The following is a 22,123-nucleotide window of genomic DNA, read 5'->3' on the forward strand; positions in this document are numbered from 1 at the left end:
GTTGACCTCCGTCCGTCCGTCTGTCCAGAGCAGGGCAGTGGAAGGGCTGGGAGGACACAGGAAAGCTGAGGGGATGTTTAGACAAGGAGGGGCTCGCCCAGGTAGTGGGTGTCCCCCTGGTCCCTGAAAGGCCTAGGGTGAGGGGAGGGCATCTGAGAGCACAGGGGAGAAAGATTCGCCTCGGGGTTGTCTGGTTCTCTCCCGGTCCAGCTCAGCTTCTCTCTCTCGGCTCATAGCTTCCTAGAAAAAGGACACAGATTCATCATTTCTAAGGCCCTCGTCTAGGGCTTCCCTCCCCTTATTTCCACCGAGAACATCCCTCACAGCTTCATGGGCCTTGGGCAGCCCGAACAAGTAGACCGGCCCCATTATAGCCAATCTGATGCATGGAAATTGGAAATCTCAATTTATACCAAAAGCCAGTTAGAGGGTTCACTTTGTTATACAAAGGTCTTTAGCAATGGGAGAAGTCCATTTGCAGAGCAGGAGTTGATAAAAGAGTGTTTAAAACATTATTCAGTTTACACAAGTCTGGGTAATATTTGGTTTTTCAGGACGGCGGAAGAGGTAAAATGGCCTCAAGAGTGCTGAGTACAGTTGTGCAGACTGCACACTGTACAAAGATACACTGCCAACACAAAGGGGCAGGCACTTCATAGACATACTTATATGGTACGTTATTTGTATAGTTTAGTGTATGTTATTTATACAGTTTTGTAGCTTAATATGCCACTCATAAAGATTTCTAGCCGTTGGCAGTCAACTGTCCTAACAAAATCATATATTATGACAATCTACCAGCAGCTGGCAGTCAAGTTCTCAAGGAAAGGGTGCTGTTTTCTTAGTGCACAAGGCACTATGTAGTCTAGAGTTGGCCTTGACTGTGCCCAGGAAGAGGCAGGTGGGGGCAGATAGGAATCTGGGTCGATGGGGCTCAGAGGTCACCACAGCATTCCGGGACAGGGCAGGTGGCACACAGCCCGCGGGGACACCCTGGGGAGTTCCACACCTCAGGGCAGCTGCAGTCCTGGATCCGGCTGAAATGAGGCTGGTAGTGACCCAAACCATCTGAGAAGTGGAGAGCAGAGAGAAGTCGAGTGGGCAGGGAGCAGACCCGGGTGTGAGAAGCCAAGGAAGCACATGTGAGCAGAAATGAGACAAAAAGGAGGAATGGGAAGACCTGAGTTCCCAGCCCTCCTCCAGCTGCTGTAGGACCTTGGGCAAGTCACTTGCCCTCTCTGAGACACTGCAGGAAGACACCTGCAGAGCCCACCTCAGAGAAATGCTGGGATGTGGAGGTGCACATTCTTGCATGATTTTTAAATCTGACCGTGTCATTCTGTGGTTTAAACCCTGTGATGACTCCCTAGCAGTGCAGCGAAGTTCAACCAAGTCAGTTCAACTAGTCAGCATGGCACCCAAGCCGGCCTGACCGCCCCTGCCACATCTCCACGTGCACCTCTGAGTGCACCTCCAGCCCTCTCCCTGCCCAAATGGAGAAACTAGGACGAGACCCGTGACTCCCGACTCTCCCTCCAGGGCTCCGTCTATCCTGGAAGGCTGTATCACTTATGGTCAACATCAAGATGCTGGTGACAGACAACCTGGATTCAGATCCTGGCTCTGCCACCACTGTGGCAGTCACTGTGTGACTTTGGACATGTTACTTAACCTCTCTGTGTCATGGTGCCTGGAACATAATAACTACTATATAAATTTTAGCTATTATTACTACATTCACATTGGACTAGGGGGGATTCCACAGTAACTCAAAGGAGGGGTTCTCTAATGGGGGAAATTTGGGGAGTCTGACAGGCTTGCTGGCTATTAGGAGGGACTAGGTAGCAATTAGCAAGATGGACCTCCTCTTTCTCCATTTGTAGCCTGTAGGCAGTCTCTCCATTCCTCAATCTGTCTTTCCACTTTGAGGCCAGTTATAGAACTTCAGTCAGATGACACTGGGCTCTCACTGGAGGAGCGACACGGCCAGCGGAGGAAAGCTAGGTTGACGCATATATCTGGCTATGCTCCCAAGAAGGGCACAGCTGGCATTACTACTGGTCCTGGAATGGAAGGGGAGCAGACTCGATCCCAATCTGTACACTAAGCAGAACTATCCCGGCTAACTCATAGACCCATGAGAGAGAAAAACTAATGTCTGTTTTGTAATCCACTGAGATCTGGGGGGGGGGGGGTGTTGTTTGTTATGTAGCATTATCAGAGCAGCAATAACTGACTGATGCAGCCTACATCAGAGCGTGAATTTGAACATCTGATTTAGAACACACGCACACAGATTAACGTATGGACCACCCACCCTGTAGCTTTTATTCTAACTTCTCTCTTTGTTGGGAGGGATATCAGATGGGAACCAGGAATTTACACAGGGCTAGTCCATGGAGGTAACAGTGTCTCTTGTGATTGCAGTTTGGGAGGAAACGAGCAGATTTCTCCTCTTCCTGGATCACTCGTCCTTCTCTAAGCCTATCATTTTTGAGCTTCTCTTTTCTACCCCCTCCCTGGTCTTTGAAGCTCAAAGCAGTAGATTTGCATGGAATTGCTTAAGATCATCAACTGGTAAATTGCCTCCAGGCAGTTTCATAAGCTGTTCTATAAAGGAGCTCCACCGACACCACCTGCCTAGGGCAGGACGTGTGACCCACTGACAACAGTGTTCCCACAGCTTATGGACGCCGTTTTGCTTGTTTTTGTCACATCCTGCTTCTTTATGAAGCACCTTGATTCCCAGAAGTTTATCAACCAACGTAGCCCTGGTTGAACTGCATAGTTCCCACTGCTCTGATGTACGGGAAGAGGCCCGGCCCTGGAATGAAGGGACCTGAGTTTGGATCCTGCTCCCAGATGGCCCTTCCAGCCCCAGGGAGACTTCCTCACCCACAGCAGACCTGCCTGCTTCTCATGACCAAACTTGACCCTGAGCTCCTAGAGCAGAGATACGGACACTCAAAGGTCAGGGAAGTCTTGGGGCTGGAGACCCAGGAACAGGGTGAGACTAATCCCAGCCTGCATTGATCCCATGACCCCCAGGGACCACCAACTGCCCACTGGGTCCTGCACACTTCCGGCCCATCCTTTAATCCAGAAAACGACACATGGGTCTGCCCCGTTTCCTGCAGCAGCTCTGAGAATCTCCTCCCGGCCACACTGTTCCCCACCACCCACCAAGCACCTACTTGTCCAGACTTCGAAGTGGGCCTGGGGCTGCCAGGGTGACCCTGATCTACCTGACACATCCCTGTGCCTGTCCAGGGACCCCCGCATGGAACAGAGGTATCCCGGAAGGATGTTGCTTAGAATGATTTAGGGATTTTTCTGACCAAGACAAGCTTGAAGCAACTTAAATAGCTCTGTGAGTCTGTTCCATTCAGAGAATACTTTGACAATCCAGGAAAATAATTGTAGATGATACCCAGCTTGGTCGGTGTCTGAGGCTGGCATTTTAAATTTGCAAGTGTGTATGTGTGTGTGTGTGTGTGTGTGTATATATATATATATGCATGTGCCTTTACAAACAATGTTATGGTTTAGTAAAAAAATTGACTTGGTTTATATGGGGATCACAGTTGGGCAAATTAGCAGATTTTACTCTTGTCTTTGGTCTAAAGTTCAGTTTGGGGTAAACTCCTGAAAGTTGGGGATGGAGTTTAATTCATCTTTGGTGTCCTCAGAGCCAAGAAGAGGGCTTGACACTTAGCAGGAGCTCAGTAAAGGTGGACTGATTAAATCAACGACAATATAATAGAGTCAAAAAGCTCTAAGAAGCAGGCCTACCTCGTTAGGGCTTTTAGTTGTAGGCCGGCAACAGCTTGGAACTCTACATGTTGAGGGTCAGGTGGGCACACGCCTGTCTATTCTGGGTTTTAAGTACAGTTCTATTCAGCGGCTGAGAGGTAGCAAGTTGGCCTCTGGGAGTTATATAAGCATAATATCTATGAATTATTGAGTGCTAGCGCACATCTTCCATAGTGATGGAATTACTAGTGAAGCAATTTCCATAGTTGACCTCATTAAACCCTCAGAACAAGCTTATGAGCTGGTGTTATCCCCATTTTACAGATAAGGAAATAGAGGCTCAGAGAGACCACGTGTCCTAAGCACGATAGCCGAGGGAGGCTGTGGCAGAGCAGGGATTTTACGATGCGTGTGTCCTACTCCACAGCCTGGCTCCTAATCCCTCCTTACTGTCACCCCCTCTACGCCTTGTAACTCTCCTGAGGCTGTTCCTGGAGCTGCTCCTCCCTGTGGGGTTTAAGAAACAGTAGTTGTGCTCACTGCACTTCGCTGCCAGGTTTCTTGGATCGTGGATGTCTTGGGAAGCCCCTTCTGGTGCCGCTTGTCCTCTGTTTGCTCTTCTTGAATACCTTGTTCACCCACTTGGAGTCTCCAGCAGGGCTCTCCCTGGGCAAAGAGATGAAGTGAGTGGTTTGTTAATGGTCTGTCCTGTGTCCTCCACTCTCAGGGACCTGGTCCAGCTCTGCAGGCATTCAGACACACCAGCGCTGTGGTTCTCAACCCTGGCCGTGCATCAGAGCTCCCCAGCAGGAAATTTTATTTTGTAATCAATGAATATTTATCTAAGTAACCTCATGCCAACTAGTTAACTGAAATGCAATTAAACTTTTATACAGTTATATTCAATATGATAAAATTTAAATCACGTGAACAAAATGCACAATACCCAAGCACAAAATGATTGAATTTATGCAAACTCTTTCAAAAAGTTTTATAATTAAAATTATACTTAAAGTGACAAGCAGGTATATATTTAATGTATTTGATATGATATGGAGTGGGAACATCAAAAGTAAGAGTGCGTCAGGCCTTGCTCTCCAATAGCTGTAACTGTGGCTGTGGAGAAACCCAGCCCTCGCCAGAGCTGCTCCAAGGCAGGAGAGATGAGGTCGGTGGCAGGGAGACACCCTTGACCCAGCCTCTGATCTCCTGCTGGGGCCTTCCACTGGCTAACCCAGCTGGTATCCAGCCAGCAAGGGAGCCTGGGTAATGTGATCCCCAGGGAACTTCAAAAAATACAGGTCCCCAGGCCCTCTCATAATGACTGTAAAGATAATAACGGAGTACATGTTATACAATCCAGACAATCGATGTGCATTATAAAAACTATTTTCTGGGGCCACTTTACAAGAATCTTAGTCCCCTTATCATGCTGACAGAAAATAATTTGGAGTAAGGGAGGCCTTTGATGGAGTCCCTCATTCATACCGTGCAGGGGCTACCTGAGGCTAGGATGTGGCATGCCTGCTGGCTCTCTGGAACTGGGGCATCACCAGAGAGTAAGATATTCGGGGTGTGCATTCTCCCACTGCACTCAGAGGAGGTGCCTTCTCCAGGGGGCACAGCAGGGGGCTGAAGAGAATGACACTGTCAGCATGAGCAGGCTCATTTGCCCCAGATCGCTCCTCTGAAGAAGGGAGACGGGGTGGGGGGGTGGTGTGTGAACTGTAAAGGGGTGGACTGTGATCACACAAACTAGCAAAGGATCCGTGTCCCTCGGGCAGCTACAGAGATGGAAAGTGTGGTTTAGCCAGGCCTCCCACCCCAGACCACGTTCCCAATTCAGGAGAAACTTACGTTGCATGAGGCTTGCTGGTGGTTTCCTTCACATTAACCAGAGGCACGGCGCTTTTTGGATTTGAAGAGTCAAGGGGGGCTACAGTGCAAAGTAAAGATACAGGAGACACGAGTGAGATGGGGGGAGGGGTACTTCGTCATTTTTGAAATAACAACAGGAGGTAATCAAGAGTGTTTAGGAACAATAAAGAACTCCTTCATTCCCAAACTCTCCTGTTTAGGACCAGAATCATGTTGTTGGATTTGACTGAGACCCAGGGCAGTGACATCAGCAGAAGGACAGATGCTGACCCCCGATGTAAGATTATAACAATTCCCTCAGGAAAAGTAGCCACAAGGGAAAGTTTTCAGGAAAATCCCCCATAGAGGCCTGAAACTTCCATCACCTGCTTTCTGTAATGCTTTTTTCTTTTTTATTGGAATAGAAAATATTAATAGTTTTATGACCATTGTTCTTAAGTAAGCCCTTTGCAGATTTTTGATGAGTATGAGGATATACAATATATGAAGAGTAATATGTAATTATGTAATACATGTAAATAAAAATAATATAGAATCTATTTAAATTCCTCTACCTGAAGTTCTTTCATTTGGGGGCCTTGGTTCTCCCAAATCTACTGCAGTTCCTTTGTTTATGGATTTTTCTAGAACTTTCTGCAACCCCCCGCCCCCCAACACCACCATGGCCATCAATGACTGAACACACTGACCCCTGAGGAGGCTGGGCTCTGCCCATCCCCACAGACGGCCTAGGATGTTCCTGCTGAAGCTCAGCTGGAGGCCGGAACAGGGTTTCTCAACCTCGGTGCTGCTGACATTAAGGGCCACATAATTCTTTGTTGTGGGGCTGTGCATTGTAGGATGTTTAGCAGCATCCCCGGCCTCTACTCACTAGATGTCACCCACTAGGTGACAACCAAAAATGTCTCCAGATATTGCCAAATGTCTCCTGGGGGTAAAATCGCCCCCAGTTGAGAACCACTGGGCTACTGTGTCCTCCATCCACCCCCAGTATGAGTGAGGAATGCCAACTCAGGGCCCAGGACCGCTCAGGCCCCTGAAGACGGCTACCTTTAGGCACAGGTGTGATAACATAACGTAAATGCATTTCATCTAACAGGAAGTAAGAGAGCATGTAAAATGCTTTGACCAATTTTCTGACTCTTAATGTCCTGACATTTTTGTCTCCTTGTGATAGAAAGAATCAAAGTAAACCCATTCCAGAGAAAAAGTCACCCCTGACTTGGGCCAAAGAAGGAAAGTTTGCTAATCTGTGCCACCATTTACCATCATAACTATTGAAGCTTGGCTGATGGACCAGGAGGACCCTACCACCTGGCTTCAGTCCACCATTTGGGCTCCTGTCTCCTTGCCCCTACCCAGACCATCCATGGTGGCCAAACAGGTGTCCTCTATATCCTGAATGTAACTACACTTTCCTTCTCTGCATCTGAGCTTCTAGAATAAACAAAATCCAAAATGCCCTTTCTACTCCAGCCAATCCCATCCCACAAACCATGACTGTCAAAATCCTGCCCACTTTAACTCGCCTGTCACCTCCAAGAAACCTTCTCTATTCCCCCAGAGAGAAGCGATCTTATTCTCTATGAATACCTCCAACACTGTTTTTGTTAGTTATATAGGACTTAATAATTCATCTTGTATTTTTTTTTTTTGCTTGAGGAAGATTAGCCCTGAGCTAACATCTACACCAATCTTCCTCCACTTTATATGTGGGTTGCCGCCACAGCATGGCTGACGAATGGTGTAGGTCTGTGCCCAGGATCCGAACCCATGAACCCAGGTTGCCAAAATGGAGCACGCTGAACTTAACCACTACACCATGATGGCTGGCCCCTTATCTTGTATTTTTGAGGTTGGTATCCATGTCATCCCCTCTGCTGGAGGGGAGAGTTCCTGAGAGTGAGGAATCGAGATCTGTTCATCTTTGCAACCCCTACAGCAGTGCTTCTCAAACTATCTGCAGTGGAGAACCACTTTTTTAAAATCTTATTTGCAATCCATAATGGACTAGTACTTTTGCGAAATACAATACAAATGAATTAGTAGGAAAACAACCAAGCTCTTGGAGGTCATGGCAATATCTTATTGCTATAAACATTTCTGAATGTTTACTCTCAATTTCTACACTCATTTCACTGTGAACTAGTAACAAATAGTTCAGGGACGGGCAGTGGTCCACAGACCACTCTTTGAGTAGCACTGCCTGGGCACAGTGGCTTTCACAACAAAAATCTACTAGAACAGCAGTTCTCCAATGTTAGTGGGCAAAAGAGTCACCTGGAGGGCTTGTGAAAAAGAAAGACTGCTGAGTCCCACCCCAGAGTTTGTGATTTAGCAGGTCTGCAGTGGAGCCTGGGAATTCTCATTTCTAACAAGTTCTCAGGTGATGCTATTGCTGCTGGTCCGGCACCACACTTCTGAGAATCACTGGACTAAAGAAATGGACAAACGTCAAGTACACTGACCTCTACTGGAGGCCTGTCCTCATAATAGGGACAGCCACTAAAGCTAACTGCTAACACCACCAATGTGCCCCTCTGAAGCAATGGTGATCAGCCACCATGTTGTTACACATTTGCTAAGGGGCTCCAGACATGAGCCAGAAGGGTCCATACCTTGGGGTTGCTCTGGGCCCAGATCCTCCACAGGTGGCTGTGCGGGTGATGTCGAAGGAGAACATAGGGGCAATGTTTGAGGTGCCCCCACAGCCGAAGGCCCCAGGGATGGCCTGGGTGACACAGGGGACCGGGAGGGTGGGGATCTGGATGGTGATCCAGTCGCTTGTTGTACCTGCTGCTGTGGTGATACAGGCGACAGCCCAGGTGTTGAGCTGGGTGGCGAGTGCACAGCTGAGAGGGATACAGGTGGCAAGTCAGTTGGAGGATGTGATGATGAAGAGGGAAGTGGCAATGCAGGCGACTGCTCACATGAAGAGACAGGCGGCGAATCAGGTGACTCCACAGGCCTCTCACATGTAGATTCAGGAGTCTGCACAGGTGGGGACACAGGTGGACCATGGCCACCCCCTCCTTCCCCTTTCGGAGCCCACTGTGTGTGAAGTTGTATAGATTCTTCCCGATTAGCCTGCTCTGTTTGAAGGTTTGGTTGGCTATGTTCAGGGCACTCATTGCTGAGGGCGAGCTCTATCTGGCAGTACACCTCTACGCGGGGGAACATCACTCTCTTGGAGGGAGAATTCAGGTACGCAGCATCTGGGAAAAACAATGGTGTGGCATCACAAGGGTATTACTAACTCCTGGCATCAGCAAAAAATGGTTTCTCAAATTATTTTCATAAACAGGATTAGTACCTTTCAATGGCCTTTCTTTAGTTACTTGAATTTATATTGAGTAATTGTATATTAATTCACTTATTCAATGGATATTTATTGAACATCTATATGTGCTGGGCATTACACCAGGACTGAGGAGGTGAAGGAGACAAAAACAGGTGTGATGGTTCCTGGCGTCTTGGTGCTTAGAGTCTAGCATGGGGGCAGGCGTTAACCACCCAAATAACCTCAAGTTTTAGCCAAGACAAGTACTAGACAAGAGGGGAGCATGGTACTGAGACAGAGGGGAGCAGAGAGGAGTTGATCGGGAGGCCTCTCTGAGGGAGGGATATTTGAACTGAGATCCGAAGGCCGAGTGGTCCAGGTGGTGGTGATGCTGTGATGAGGAGGAGCATCTCAGACAGAGAGAACAGCATGCACTAAGGCCACAGGTTGGAGGGAGCACGAGGAGGGTGAGGGCCTGAGAGGTCAGTGTGGGTGGAGCAGGGTTGGGGGCACCGTGGTGGGAGATGGGGCTGAGGAGGCGGCAGGGGCCAGACCACACAAGGGCTGGGGGACGGCACTGAGGACACTTGGTTTTCATGGAGACCATGAAGACTTAGAGGCAGGGAGGTGCTGACCTGCCTCTGGTTTTGACAAGATCACTGTGGCTGCTGTGTGGAGACTCACTGAGAAGGGCACAGGGGACCCAGGGAAACCTGTCAGGGTGCTGTAAGAGGTGTTTGGGGCTTGTACCTGGAAGGAGACAGAAAGAAGTAGAAGATTCTGTTTAGCGGGTAAGATAAATGAGAACTGGTGATGGACCGTTTGGGGGATGAGGGGAGGTATGTGGCTTACACAATCGGATGGATGCTGGTGCCATTGGCTGAGAATATGACCGTGGAAGGGATGGGTCTGGGGAGGAGTGGAGAAAGCACTGGCTATGAGGCTGTTTGGAGACATGTTGAGTTTAGGGGCATTGGAGATGTCCAAGGAGAGGACGGGGAGCAGTGAGACGGATGAGTTTGGATCTCAGAGAAGAGATGAGGGTTAGAGTATATTTGGGAGCCCCTCCTATGGGTGGTAACTGAAGCCGTGATGGTGGCTGTGGAGGAGATTCCCTAGGAAGGAAAAGCAGAGTGGGAAGAGAGAGGAGCCAGGACTGAGTCAGGAGACAGGGGGAGGTGAACCCAGGGAAAGTTTTCTTAAATAGGCAAGACTAGGGTAGATGTAAAGTTGCTGGTGAGGATCCAGTTGAAAGGTGGAGGTTGGAATATAAGAGAGAGGGGGGATCATGGATAACTGGAGAGTCCTGAGATGGGGAAGGGGTCTGAGCACCGGTGGAGGGAGGACTTTAGGCAGGAAGAGGGGTGCTTTCTTTAATGTGCTAGGAAGGAGGGGGAACAGGGAGCAGTGGGTCTGTGTATTTGGTAGCACAAAGTTGAGAGAACATCTCTCTGATGGCTTTGGTTTTCTCTGTGAAGTAGGAGGCAAGGTCCTCTGCTGGGGATCAGGGAGAGTGGTAATTGCAGAGGATGAGAGAATAGGTTGACAAGAGAAATATAGCACGATTGCTTTTTGTGTGGAAATTCACAAGCTGATTCTAAAATTCGTATGGAAATACAAAGGACCTAGAATAGCCAAAACGACCTTGAAAACGAACCAAGTTGGATTCCTAAGACTATCTGGTTTCAAGATTTATTATAAAGCTACAGTGATCAGGACAGTATGATATTGATGTAAAGACAAATCTATCAACGGCACAAAATATAAGGTCCAGAAATAGACCCATGACATATACAGACAGCTGATTTTAGTCAAAGGTGCAGAGCCATTTCAATGGAGAAAGCATAGTTTTTTCAACAAAATGCTGGAACAGCTGGATGTCCATATGAAAAGAAAGTACTTTGATTTATACTTTGCACCCTATCTAGTGTATGTGCTGCTGAAGAGAGCACACTTTGAGCCTTATCTAAAAATTAATTCAAAATGGATCATAGACATGAATGAAAAACCAAAAAACTATAAAACTTTTAGAAGAAAACATAGGAGAAAATCTTTTTGTGCTCTTGAGTAAAGCAAAGATTTCTTAGATATGACACCAAAAGCATGCTCCATAAAGGAAAAAAATTAATAATATGGATCCCGTCAAAATTAAAGAGTCTTTTCCAGAAGATACTGTTAAGGAGTTGAAAAGAGGAATCACAGACTAGGAGAAAATATTTGCAAATCATATTTCTGATAAAGGGCATTTATCTAGAATAACTAAAATCTCTTAAATAAGAAAATAAACAATTTGATTTTTTTTTCGGTGAGGAAGATTAGCCCTGAGCTAACGTCTGTTGCCAATCTTCCCCTTTTTGTTGAAGAAGGTTGGCCTTGAGCTAACATCTGTGCTCACCTTCCTCTATTTTGTATGTGGGATGCCTGCCACAGCATGGCTTGATGAGCGGCGCATAGGTCTGCAGCTGGGATCCGAACCTGCAAACCCCAGGCCACCGAAGTGGAGCACGTGAACTTAACCACGATGCCACCTGGCCAGCCCCAACAATTTGATTTTTAAAATGGGCAAAAGAGACAACCAAAAGAGCTCGCAGTGGCGAAAGCTGAAACAATTTGAGTAACAAAATAAATAAAGTAGAACTGAATAGTAACCTAAAGTATAAAATAAGTATCCATGAATCCATACTGATAGAAACAAATGATCAAATAAGTAAGTAAATGGGGGAGAAGAGACAAATCTCCCAGGCAGAAGAATTCCAAATAATTTATGTAGATACTCGGCCCTTAAGGAAGTAGAGCATAACTCCCCACTCCTTAAGTGTGGGCTATGCATGGTGACTTCCTTCCAAAAAGCATAGTCCGGGAAGGGGGAGAAAGAGTAACTTTACAGTGGAGAACCTGACAAACACCACCACAGCCAAGTGATCAAGGTCACATCATCAGTGGAATGCCGTGTAACAGCATGTACCCTTCATATAATGTGATAAGAATGGCACTTTGCCTCTGTGGTCTTCCTCCCCAAACCCATAACCCCAGTCTAATCACGAGAAAAACATCAGACAAACCCCAGTTGAGGGACATTCTACAAAATATCACTCAAAGCTGCCAAGGTCATTAAAAACGAGGAAAGTCTGAGAAACTGTCACAGACAAGAGGAGGTGAAGGAGACATCACGACTAAGTCTGATGTGGTACCCTGGATGGGATCCTGGATCAGAAAAAGGACATTTGGTAAAAACTAAGGAAATATGAATAAAGTATGGACTTCAGTTAATAATAATTTATCAATATTGGTTCACTAATTATAAACAATATACCATACTACATACCAAATTGTATATGTACTATACTATAACATCTAACCAACATGAGACATGATAATAGGGAAATTTGGATGTGGAGTATACAGAAACTCTCTGTACTATTTTCATATTTTTTCTCTAAATCTAAAACTATTCTGAAAAAATAAAGGTCTAGGAGAAAATGGGCAAAAGAGTTGAACAGGCACTTCACCAAGGAAGGTATTTAGACAACTAACAAGCAAATGAAAAGATGCTTAACATCATTAGTTATAAGGGAAATGCAAATTAAAACCACAATTAATACCACCACACACCTATTAAAATAGCTAAAATGAAAAAGACTGACCATGCCAAGTGCTGGTGAGAATTGAGGGAATCTGGAACTCTCGTACATTGCTGGTGAGAATGTAAAATGGTACAATCACTTTGAAAAACAATTTGGCAGTTTCTTAAAAAGTTAAATATACATTCTGAGTATGTGTCTTAGCCCATATATATCCAAAAGAATTGAAAATAGAATCTCGAAGAGATGTTTGCACAGCCGTATTCATTGCATCAGTATTCACAATAGCCAAGAGGTGGAAGGAACCCAAATGTCCATCGATGAATGAATTGATAAAGAAAACGTGGTATATTGGGTCGGCCCCGCGGCATAGCGGTTAAGTGCGTGCGCTCCGCTGCAGTGGCCCAGGGTTTGCAGGTTCGGATCCCGGGCGCGCACCGATGCACAGCTTGTCAGGCCATGCTATGGCGACGTCCCACATAAAGTAGAGGAAGACAGGCACAGATGTTAGCCCACGGCCAGTCTTGGTCAGCAAAAAGAGGAGGATTGGCATGAATGTTAGCTCAGGGCTGATCTTCCTCACAAAAAAAAAAAAAAGAAAATGCAGTATATACACACGATGAATGTTATTCAGCCTTAAAAAGGAAGGAAATCCTATCACCTGCTACAACATGGATGAAACTTGAGGACATTATAAGTGAAATAAACCAGTGACAAAAAGACAAATACTGCGTGATTCCACTTATTTGAGGTAGCTGAAGTATTCAAACTCATAGAAATAGACAGTAGAATGGTGGTTGTCAGTGTCTGGGGAGAGGGGGAAATGGGGAGTTGTTGGCAGGGTTCCATTTCTGCAAGATGCAAAAGTTCTGGAGACGGCTGCACAACAATGTGAATATACTTAACGCTACTGAACTGTATGCTTAAAAATGGTTAAGATGGTAAATTTTATGTTGTGTATTTTTACCACAATTTTGTATATGTAAATTATATATTTATATAATAAATATATATAAATATATAAGTAAATATATAATTAAATATTATTTTATCTATTGTATAATGTACATCTACCATATGATCTAGTCATTCAACTCCTAGGTATATATCCAAGAGAAATGAAAGCATATGTCCATACAAAGACCATGCATGAGGCACGTTCATAGCAGCTGTATTCATAATAGCCTCAAAGTGGATACAACCTAAATGTCCACTAATAGGTGAGTGGATAAATGAACTGTGTTATATTCACACAATGGAATGGAATGTAAAAAGGAATGAAGTGTTCATACCGTGAAATAACATGGATGAATCTCAGAATAATTACACTGAGTGAAAGAATGCAGACAAAAAAAAACGAGTTCATACTGTAAGATTCCATTTAGCAAAAACTCTAGAAAATGCAATTAATCTCTAATGACAAACAGTGGATCAGGAGTTGTGTGGGGATCGTGGGCGTGAAGGGAGATGGGAGTGATCACCTTGATTGTGGTGTTGGTTTCACAGGAGTGTGTGTGTGTGTGTGTGTGTGTGTGTGTGTGAAAACTTACCAAATTGTGAGAGGGAGAGAAGGAAGAATGGCGGGAAGGCTGGAAGGAAGGGAAGGAGGGAGGAAGGAAGGAAGGTAGGTCTGGCCAGGCATGCCTGGATGCCAGATGGATATTTTAGACACGGCATCCTCTGAGCTCCAACCTCCCTCAGCGCCCCCGTCCACACGTCTACGCGGGGAATGTGGATTTTCAAGCACGCCGGCAATCACGCCCTTCCCTTTGGCAGAAGGCTGCTGCCAGGGGAGGCCAAGGGTGGAGAGGGAGGCTTGCCTGGCAGCAGGAATAATTAGGTGGATGTGAGCCAGGGGAGGAGAAAGAGGAGGCCAGGATGTGAGTCGAGGAGTTGAGAGTGACACCTCGAGGGTGCGGCTTCCTGCTGAGCTGACCCCCATCCAGAAAGCAGTCGGGCGAGAGGCTGGAGTGGACTCCAGTTTTCCGTTCCCAGATGGCAGAAGTGTGGCTCTGGGCACCAACCGCAATTTCTCAGGATGTGTCAGTATCTCCTGCTCACATCTGGTGCCAGGAGAAAAATCCAGCGCCACCAAACCCGATAGGATTTAGACGGTGGAGCTGAAATCTCCACTGAGAAACCCTTGCACACACTGGCAAATTGGAAGAGGAAGCAAAAATAGATGGTAGCTGGCACGAGACACTTTCTTCCTTATGAATTGTGTCTGTTCCTACTTGAAGGGATCCCAGCGCCATTGGGAAAAGCTGCCATCCTCCACATACTGCCCCAATTCTTTAGTGGATGCCCGAAATGCTACTTATTAGAGTTTCATCCTTGATTTAAGGCAGCCATTCATACCTGTGAAAATGTCCCCACCAGCTAAGGGTGAAAGAGTGGGGGAGGGTGAGAGGGTGGAAGAGGGGCGACTGAAAATCGGGAGAGACTAGAGATGCTTAGCATCTCACTTTGTAACTCTCCCCAGGGCTTGCCCCGAGAGGAAGAGAAAGGAAAAGTTCTAGGGGAGGGACAGATATGGAGGTAACCAGGCAGCCAGGCTGTAACCTGAGGTGTTGAGGGGTCTCCTGGGGCAGGACATTGGTGTCTGCTCCAAGATCCCAGTCCCAAACCAGGGGATCCCCCAACCCCAGGTCCCCGGTATACACCATCACTGAGGCAAGAGTGGAGGGGCTCCCCAGCTGGTGGTGAAAAGGAGCCCAGGCCCTAGCCAACCCCTCCTATTCCCAAGGCTCTGTAGGTGACGCCCTATCTCCACCTTCCACCGACACCCCTCAGGTGGTCTTCCTTTTGGACACATAGGGCTCAGTTTTCAAAGCTGTCACCTTTGCAAGTGTGGAGGATGGGAGAGTTGTCAGAGGAGAGTCAGGGTTAGGAGGAGTCTGTCCTGCAGAGAGGGTTGGGGGCTCCTATCTCCGATGTCAGAGCCGGCAGTGGGCCACATTGACCGTGGCTAGGAATAAAACTCTGAGGTAGCTTCTACAATCAGCCCTCTTGTACAGATGAGAAAACTGAGGCCCCAGGAGATTAATTACCTGCTCAAGATGACGCAGTATGTGTCAAGAATCAGGATCTAAATCTTTTTACAGATTAGGATCCAAGAGTCAGAGGGGGGGAGTGATTTTCCTGAGCTCACACAGGTTGGGGGAAGGTGATCCTGGCCCAGGACTACTTGCCCCCAGAGCCCACCTTCTCTCCATCCTGTTCTCCTGCTCCCCACCCCCCTGGTTGGGAGAATGGACCCAGGAGAAAGCAAAGATTAGGATAAGGGGAGCTTGAGAAAACACGAAGCAATTTTGAAGAAAAAAAAAGGTAAACATATCCTAGGAAAAAACCCTCATTCAACCCTTTAATCTCACTGCTAAAATATTTTTATACACAAAAAGTTCACCACAGCATTGCTTATAATCGTGAGCATTTGGAAACTCAAAGGAATGATCAAAGTTTTCTGTACAACTGTTATGGAATATTATACAACTACCAAAAAGACAGCTACGAAGACCACATGGCAACATGGAAAAAAACTTAGGCTATAACATTAGACAAACACCCTTTGATCCAGGAATCCCTTTTTCTGGAAAAATATTCTATGGAATTAATTCTAAATATGGTAGAGTTTTTTTTCTTTCCTTTTAACAAAGATGTCTGCCATGGCCTTCATGGAGTTGGAGTGTGTCACTGGAATCTTCCTTCTAACGCGCAGATGATATACAGGTGTGGGGACCACGCTTTCCAGACCAACACAGGGCAAGCGTTCTTCTCTCTCGTTTGCTGATCAGTATGTCACTCAAAGTCTTACACAAATATAAACTAATCACATCTAGTTCTACATTAACAATACGGTTTTATTGGAAAAAGAATAAAATGGAAGAAAATGAAATGACATCAAAATGGAATTCTCCAAGGAGATATGAGCTACGTATTTCCTAAATATGGTTTTTAAATCCAGAAATATATTTGTACAAAAGCCCCAGACGCTGTCCCATCTGTTAACCCCGAAGCTCCTTTTCCACAGAGATCCTAATTTCTGGCCACAGTGGCCCATCCTGGACAATGAAGGCTGTCAGGTCCCAGCACTCATTTCTTGCTCTCCAGAAGGGCAATTCCAATTCACAGCTTTGGGGAAAGCTCCTTTACTCAGCTCTTCTGCTTCCTGTCTTTGCCTCTCCCTCTAAGCCTCCCCTTCCTCGGGGCCCCACTTGGCACTTACTCAGCCGCCTCAAGTACAAAACGACATCCTCGTACCCGCGGTAGTAGTAATCATGCAGGATCTGCAAGGCGGGGACACCAGGAGCATAACTCAGGCTGCAGCAACGGAGAGAGCCGCCGTCCCCTCACCCGGAGCAGCTACTTTCATTGCTCTTGAGCTTTATTTGTTGGGTTTTTCAAAATGTGTCCATTCCTCGCCATCTGCTAAGAAGCGGGCGTAATTCCTGATCTTGTGTCCGTAGTGATGCTGTGTTAATGTGTTAAAGCATCCACAGCTGATCATCAGCCTCCCCTGGACGGGACAGGGTGGGATGTTTGTAGTGGAACCAGGGAAGGTGCTTTTGGGCCATATGACAAGCAGAGTTTGGAGACTGGGTTAAATCCCAGAGCTGCCTCTTATTGGCTGTGTGGCTGTGTGGATGTAACCGCTCACAGCCTCAGTTCCTTCATCTGTAAAAGGCGAATAATAATAGTATCTATCACAGAGGATGCTGGAGGATTACATGAAAGATCGCCCACAAAGCCTTTTCTGTAAAAGACAGATAATAAATATTTTGGGCTTTGCGGGCCACATATAGTCTCTGTCGCATGTTTTCTTCTTCTTTTTCTTACATCCCTTTAAAAAGGGAAAGCCCATTCTTAGCTCACATGCTCTACAAAACAAGCCCCGGGCTGGATTTGGCCTGCAGGCCATAGTTTGCTGACCCCTACACTGCATGTCAGAGTTCAGTGAACATTCCTATCAGTGGTTCTGGCATCATCTCGTTTGACGGGGGAGAAAAATCGAGGCTGGGAGCGCTTAGGGCACTTGTTCAAGGTCACATAGCTGGTTAGCGGCAAGGCCAGGGCACAGGTCTAGGAGGAAGTTTAAGGGACCATTTGAGGGAGGAGACAGATGGAACTGAGTGGGCCCCATTGCCTCCCCCAGCCCACCCCCAGCCGGTCACCCTCTCCCATTCCCCGGCCCATTCAGGTCCCTCCTGTCTCTCACCACCAGGTCTGGAGGGAACAAGGCGTGGGTCATCCTGGCGATGTTCTCCAGGGAGAACTGGAAGGAGCAGTTGAATATGCGGAAGTCGTGGAAGATGGCGGGGCAGTCCCGGGGACAGATGTCCTGTTGCCCGCTGAAGGTGGAGATGGTGATGGAGTCAGTCCAGAAGGAGCAGGGCTGCATGCCCGTGAAGCCCCCATCGATGTACCGCTGTGGGGGGGTGGAGAGAGAGATGCCCATCAGGGGTCAGGGGTCCTCTCCCTGACTTGGGAGTCCACCAAGGAAACAGGTCCCTCAGGACAAGCCCTGAGACCAAGGTCCGGGTGGGTGAGTGGTGTGCCCAAGGTCACTCGATGAGTGCACGGTGGCCTCTGGACTCCCAGCCCGGTGCTCTGTCCCTGCACCGTCTCCCCTCAGCCTTCTTAATAGTGCTGAGACTGGGGCTCCCAGGCCTCTGTGGGGAAGGGGCACTCATACTCTGGATACAGCAGGAGCACGCTCCCCGTCGCAGCTTCCCCTCCGAGAGCCACTCAATTGTTGAGGGCGGGGCTGGGAAATGGAGCGGGTCTGAGCAGTTGTGAAATATCCCCTCCCCACACTGCCACGGGTCCAAAGTGCCTCCCTCTGTTGAGGTCAGGCACCCTCAACGCTCTCCAGAGCACCCCGACAATGGCCTCCCCACTGGCCACCATGTGCCCACCCTCAAGTCCCTTCCCCTCTTGGAGCTTCTGTTTCCTCAACTATGAATGAAGCACAACAAATACCAAGGCTCCAACTCTCTGAGGGGCCTGAGGGTTACAGCTGATGCAACACGGGCTCCATCTACCAGCGGAATCCTAGTCTCTGGATCTCATTTTCTCTACATATAAAATGAGGAGGGGGCACGGATGAGACCTCCTACTCAGAGTGTGGTCTGTGGACCAGCAGCACCGGCAACAGCTGAAGCTGGTGAGCGGCGCAGACTCTCAGGCCCCACCGCAGACCCAGAATTTGCATTATTTCACAAGACCCCCGAGTGATTCCTGGGCACCTTAAAGTCTGGGAGGCACTAGCCTAGATGACCTCGAAGGTTCCCATTATTCAAGATTCCAGGTCCCAGAGTTCCAGAGTCCGTAGTCTATGCTCTCTGTCAAGTCTGGGAAAATCCAGCAAGCCTGTGAAATCTTGGTTTTCCAGGCCCAGTGATGGGTTGGTGGGTCCAATCAGAGAGAAGCCCAACTCAGCCGGGAAAGTTCAGCTTAAAGACCCAGAAATCCATCTGTTTGGGAATTCTGAGTAGAAAAACACAAGAAACTTTCCAACTCGTGGTCCTCTCACTGAATTCCAAGACCATCCTTCTGCTTTCCCAGCTGTGGGTCACAGGGACCCTGAGCCATCCCTGCATCCCGGCCTGCTCTCCTCTTCCGCCAGAGCACTCACCACGCCACGGTAAGTCGGGGGGATGAGGCCGCAGTACACAGGGACAAAGCAGCTGCAGTACAGGGCCTGTGGGAAGAGAAGAGAGCTGAGATGCCCGAGGCCCTGGGGTTGGGTGGAGAGGGTTCACCAGCAGGCCGCTGGGCCACCAACAGCCTGGCCTTCCTTAAACCCAAGGCAGAGGCACTGCCCTGGGAAGTGCAGGGCCAAGTTCAATTCCTGGCCTGGACCTAGCTAGCTGGGTCCTTGGTAACCGACTTGGTAACTACTTGGTCAGTCTGGCCCTGACGTCCCAGCTTTCAAGGGAGAGGTGACCTCAATGATCTGCAGGGTCCCTTCTAGCACCAAATTTCCTTGAATCCAATGGGATTCAACAATCATTAGTGTGTGTCTGTCCGGGCCCAGGCCCTGGAATCAAAGGAGGGTGAGATGCCCACCCTTGGCTCTGCTAACAGACCAGGAACAAGCAAGCAGGTGACAGTACATGGGGTGATGGGGGTGAGCATGGGCATTGTAGCCCCAAAGGAGAACCACCCAACCCAGGCTGATGTGGGGCAGGCAGGTGATGAAGGAAAGTTCCCTGGCAGAAGTGACTGGAGTCTCGTCAAGCAGGTGAAATGAAGTAGGAAGAAGGGAAGGGCATCCCAGGCAGAGGGCACAGCCTGTGCAAAGGCACAGAGGCCTGCTTTGTGTGTGGTTTGCTGGGGTTGGCATGGGCAAGAGTGGGAAGTGGTGGGACAGGGCTGGGAACAGAAAAGTCTTACAGAGCTGGGTGCTAACAAACCCAGGGGACATGAGGTGGGTGGAGAGGTGTCCATTCCCACTGCCTATTCATCCCCACCCCCAGGATCACGGCCAAGCCAGTGTGGGAATGTGAGGATGGGGTGGTAAGAGCCTTGTTTTGGGGGGAAGAGAGGGGAGTGGAATATCAGATGGAGGGCCATGCAGCCTAACCCCTTTGTCCTGAAAGAAAATCGGGCATATCCATCGCACTCTCCAGCAATAATAATTCATAGCTAAAATTTATATTAAGGAGATGAGCACAGTGCACTGTTAGAGTGCTTTCCTAAGTGATAACCCATTTACTGAAAATTCAATACTTTTATCAAGGGCCACTAGAAGAGAGGAAACAGAAGAGGGGCCTGTGACTCACAAACTGGGAGTAATTCACGGGGGACACATTACAACCCAGGCTGGGAGGCCCTAAAGAAGACAGGGGACCTCTGTTGGTCACACTCAGGCCTCTGAGAGGCAGCAGAATCAGCACTCAGGGCAGGGCAGAGGCAAAAGGAGGTGATGAGCCCTTGGAGACTCTGGGTGTTGAAGTCTTGAGGATGGTGACAAAGTCTGATTCGTCTTGGGCTTCTCTGTGTCCATCTCCTCCAACAGTGTGCCTGACACAGAGAGATGCCAGGGGGGTGAAGGGAGGGAAGGACTAGGGAAGTAGAAAAGAGGAGGAATGAAATGAGGCAGACAGGTGGACCATCCCAGGGGCCTGTCAAGAGAAGCAGGACCAGCCTCCCAACCTCTCTCCTTCCCCGCCCCCACTCCCCTCTTGCCTCGATGAGTTCTTCCTTAGATGTAAACTCTGAAACCACGACACTCTCTCCATCCGTGAGCCGGGTGAGGGCCACGTGGAGCTTCCCCGTGGTGACCTTGTAGGAGTCCTCAGGTAGGACCCGGTACAGAAACTGCCTCATCATCGGCACCATCTTGCAGGACGGGGACAAGGGCCCCAGGAAGGATTTCTTCACCTCGGCCACACCCACATTGAGGACTCGGAGGTACTCGTCTGTGGAGGAAGCAGAGAGGAGCGAGCGGTCAGCGGCTCACCTCCGAGAGAGGTCCGCGGCGATTTTGCCATCTCATCCTGCATCCGATGAATGGGAAAACCTAGAATGCTGAAGCAGGGAAGGTCTCGGGAATCAACCTGTCATTTTTCACATGAGGAAAGCAAGGCAGGGAACAATTAAGCCACGGGCTCCAGAAAGCCCACAGTGAGTCAATGGTAGAACTAGACCAGGTGTCCTGACTCCTTGCATATTGAGGACAAAGGACCGCTTTCCTACCCGACAATAGCTTTCCCCAAGCTCCTGTCACTGTGGCTGGAAGTCCACTGCCAGACTACATTCTTTTGGGGTCTAGAGGCTTTTTGCCCTATATGAGAGTCCTATTAAAACGCTGGTACAGTTGAGGGTCTTCACCAAGTGCCACCCTGGGCACTTGCTTAGTGCCCACTGAATCTGTGGGCAGGGAGGGGTGCTGGCCCTGAGGCGGGTGAATTACAGGGAGGGGTGAAGTTGGTCTTGAAACCATTGCATTGTCTTCCCTTTACGGCCGCTGGTACAGGCCTGAGAGGGAGAAGGCCCTGACATATGGACCACCAACTGCTCCAGGCTGTGCTGCAGGCATCCCCATGAGGGGGAGATGAACTTCTCCCTCCTTCTCAGAGGAGCACAGCCATGGTCCATAAGGGCTTACAGCGCCAGATGGGGCTCAGAGGGCAGACGTGCTGTTCAGGGGGTGGCAGAGGAATGTGTAACCCCTGCTCCTTAACCTCCAGAATCCCGTCTGGGAAGTTAGGGTTTTAAGCTTAATAAGAAGTGCCGTCATGCTGGATTCTCACAGCAGTACTACGAGGTAGGTATTTCTATCCTCATTTTACTGATCAGAATACTGAGGCTTGGAGAGGTAATATGACTTGCCCAAGGTCAACCATCCAGTAAGTGGACAAAGTGGGATTTTATCCTAGAGTGTGTGACCCTATACTCCTTCCACCACACTAAGCCACAAACTTCCAGAGCTGGGCCTGTACCTGCTCCTTGCTGATCACTGCTAATTTCTACCCTGTGCAAGCCTTCTGGTAAAATCAGGAGCAGAAATAGCTCTGAAAAGCATTACTAATACTTGTAAACAAATATTTAACTGTAAAACATACTATACAGAAGAACTTTCTTATAATTAGTGTCACATAGCAATGGCTGCTTGGGAAGTTGTGCA

At 48.2% G+C, this 22,123-nt stretch overlaps 1 protein-coding gene across 1 annotated transcript in view; it reads right to left on the minus strand.

Annotated features, from left to right (window-relative positions):
- Positions 1–4,289: 4,289 nt before the first annotated feature.
- Positions 4,290–22,123, minus strand: part of PNPLA1 (patatin like phospholipase domain containing 1) — a 38,888-nt gene continuing 21,054 nt past the window's right edge. The window contains exons 2-8 of the mRNA XM_058553967.1: positions 20,683–20,915; positions 19,127–19,192; positions 17,708–17,917; positions 16,718–16,778; positions 8,250–8,846; positions 5,611–5,695; positions 4,290–4,419 (exon numbers count right to left, since the gene is read on the minus strand). Coding sequence (XP_058409950.1) covers positions 4,290–4,419; positions 5,611–5,695; positions 8,250–8,846; positions 16,718–16,778; positions 17,708–17,917; positions 19,127–19,192; positions 20,683–20,915 — 1,382 coding nt within the window. The remainder of the gene's footprint in view (positions 4,420–5,610; positions 5,696–8,249; positions 8,847–16,717; positions 16,779–17,707; positions 17,918–19,126; positions 19,193–20,682; positions 20,916–22,123) is intronic.

The sequence above is a fragment of the Diceros bicornis genome, chromosome 14, assembly GCF_020826845.1.
Source record: "Diceros bicornis minor isolate mBicDic1 chromosome 14, mDicBic1.mat.cur, whole genome shotgun sequence".
Lineage (NCBI taxonomy): Eukaryota > Metazoa > Chordata > Mammalia > Perissodactyla > Rhinocerotidae > Diceros > Diceros bicornis.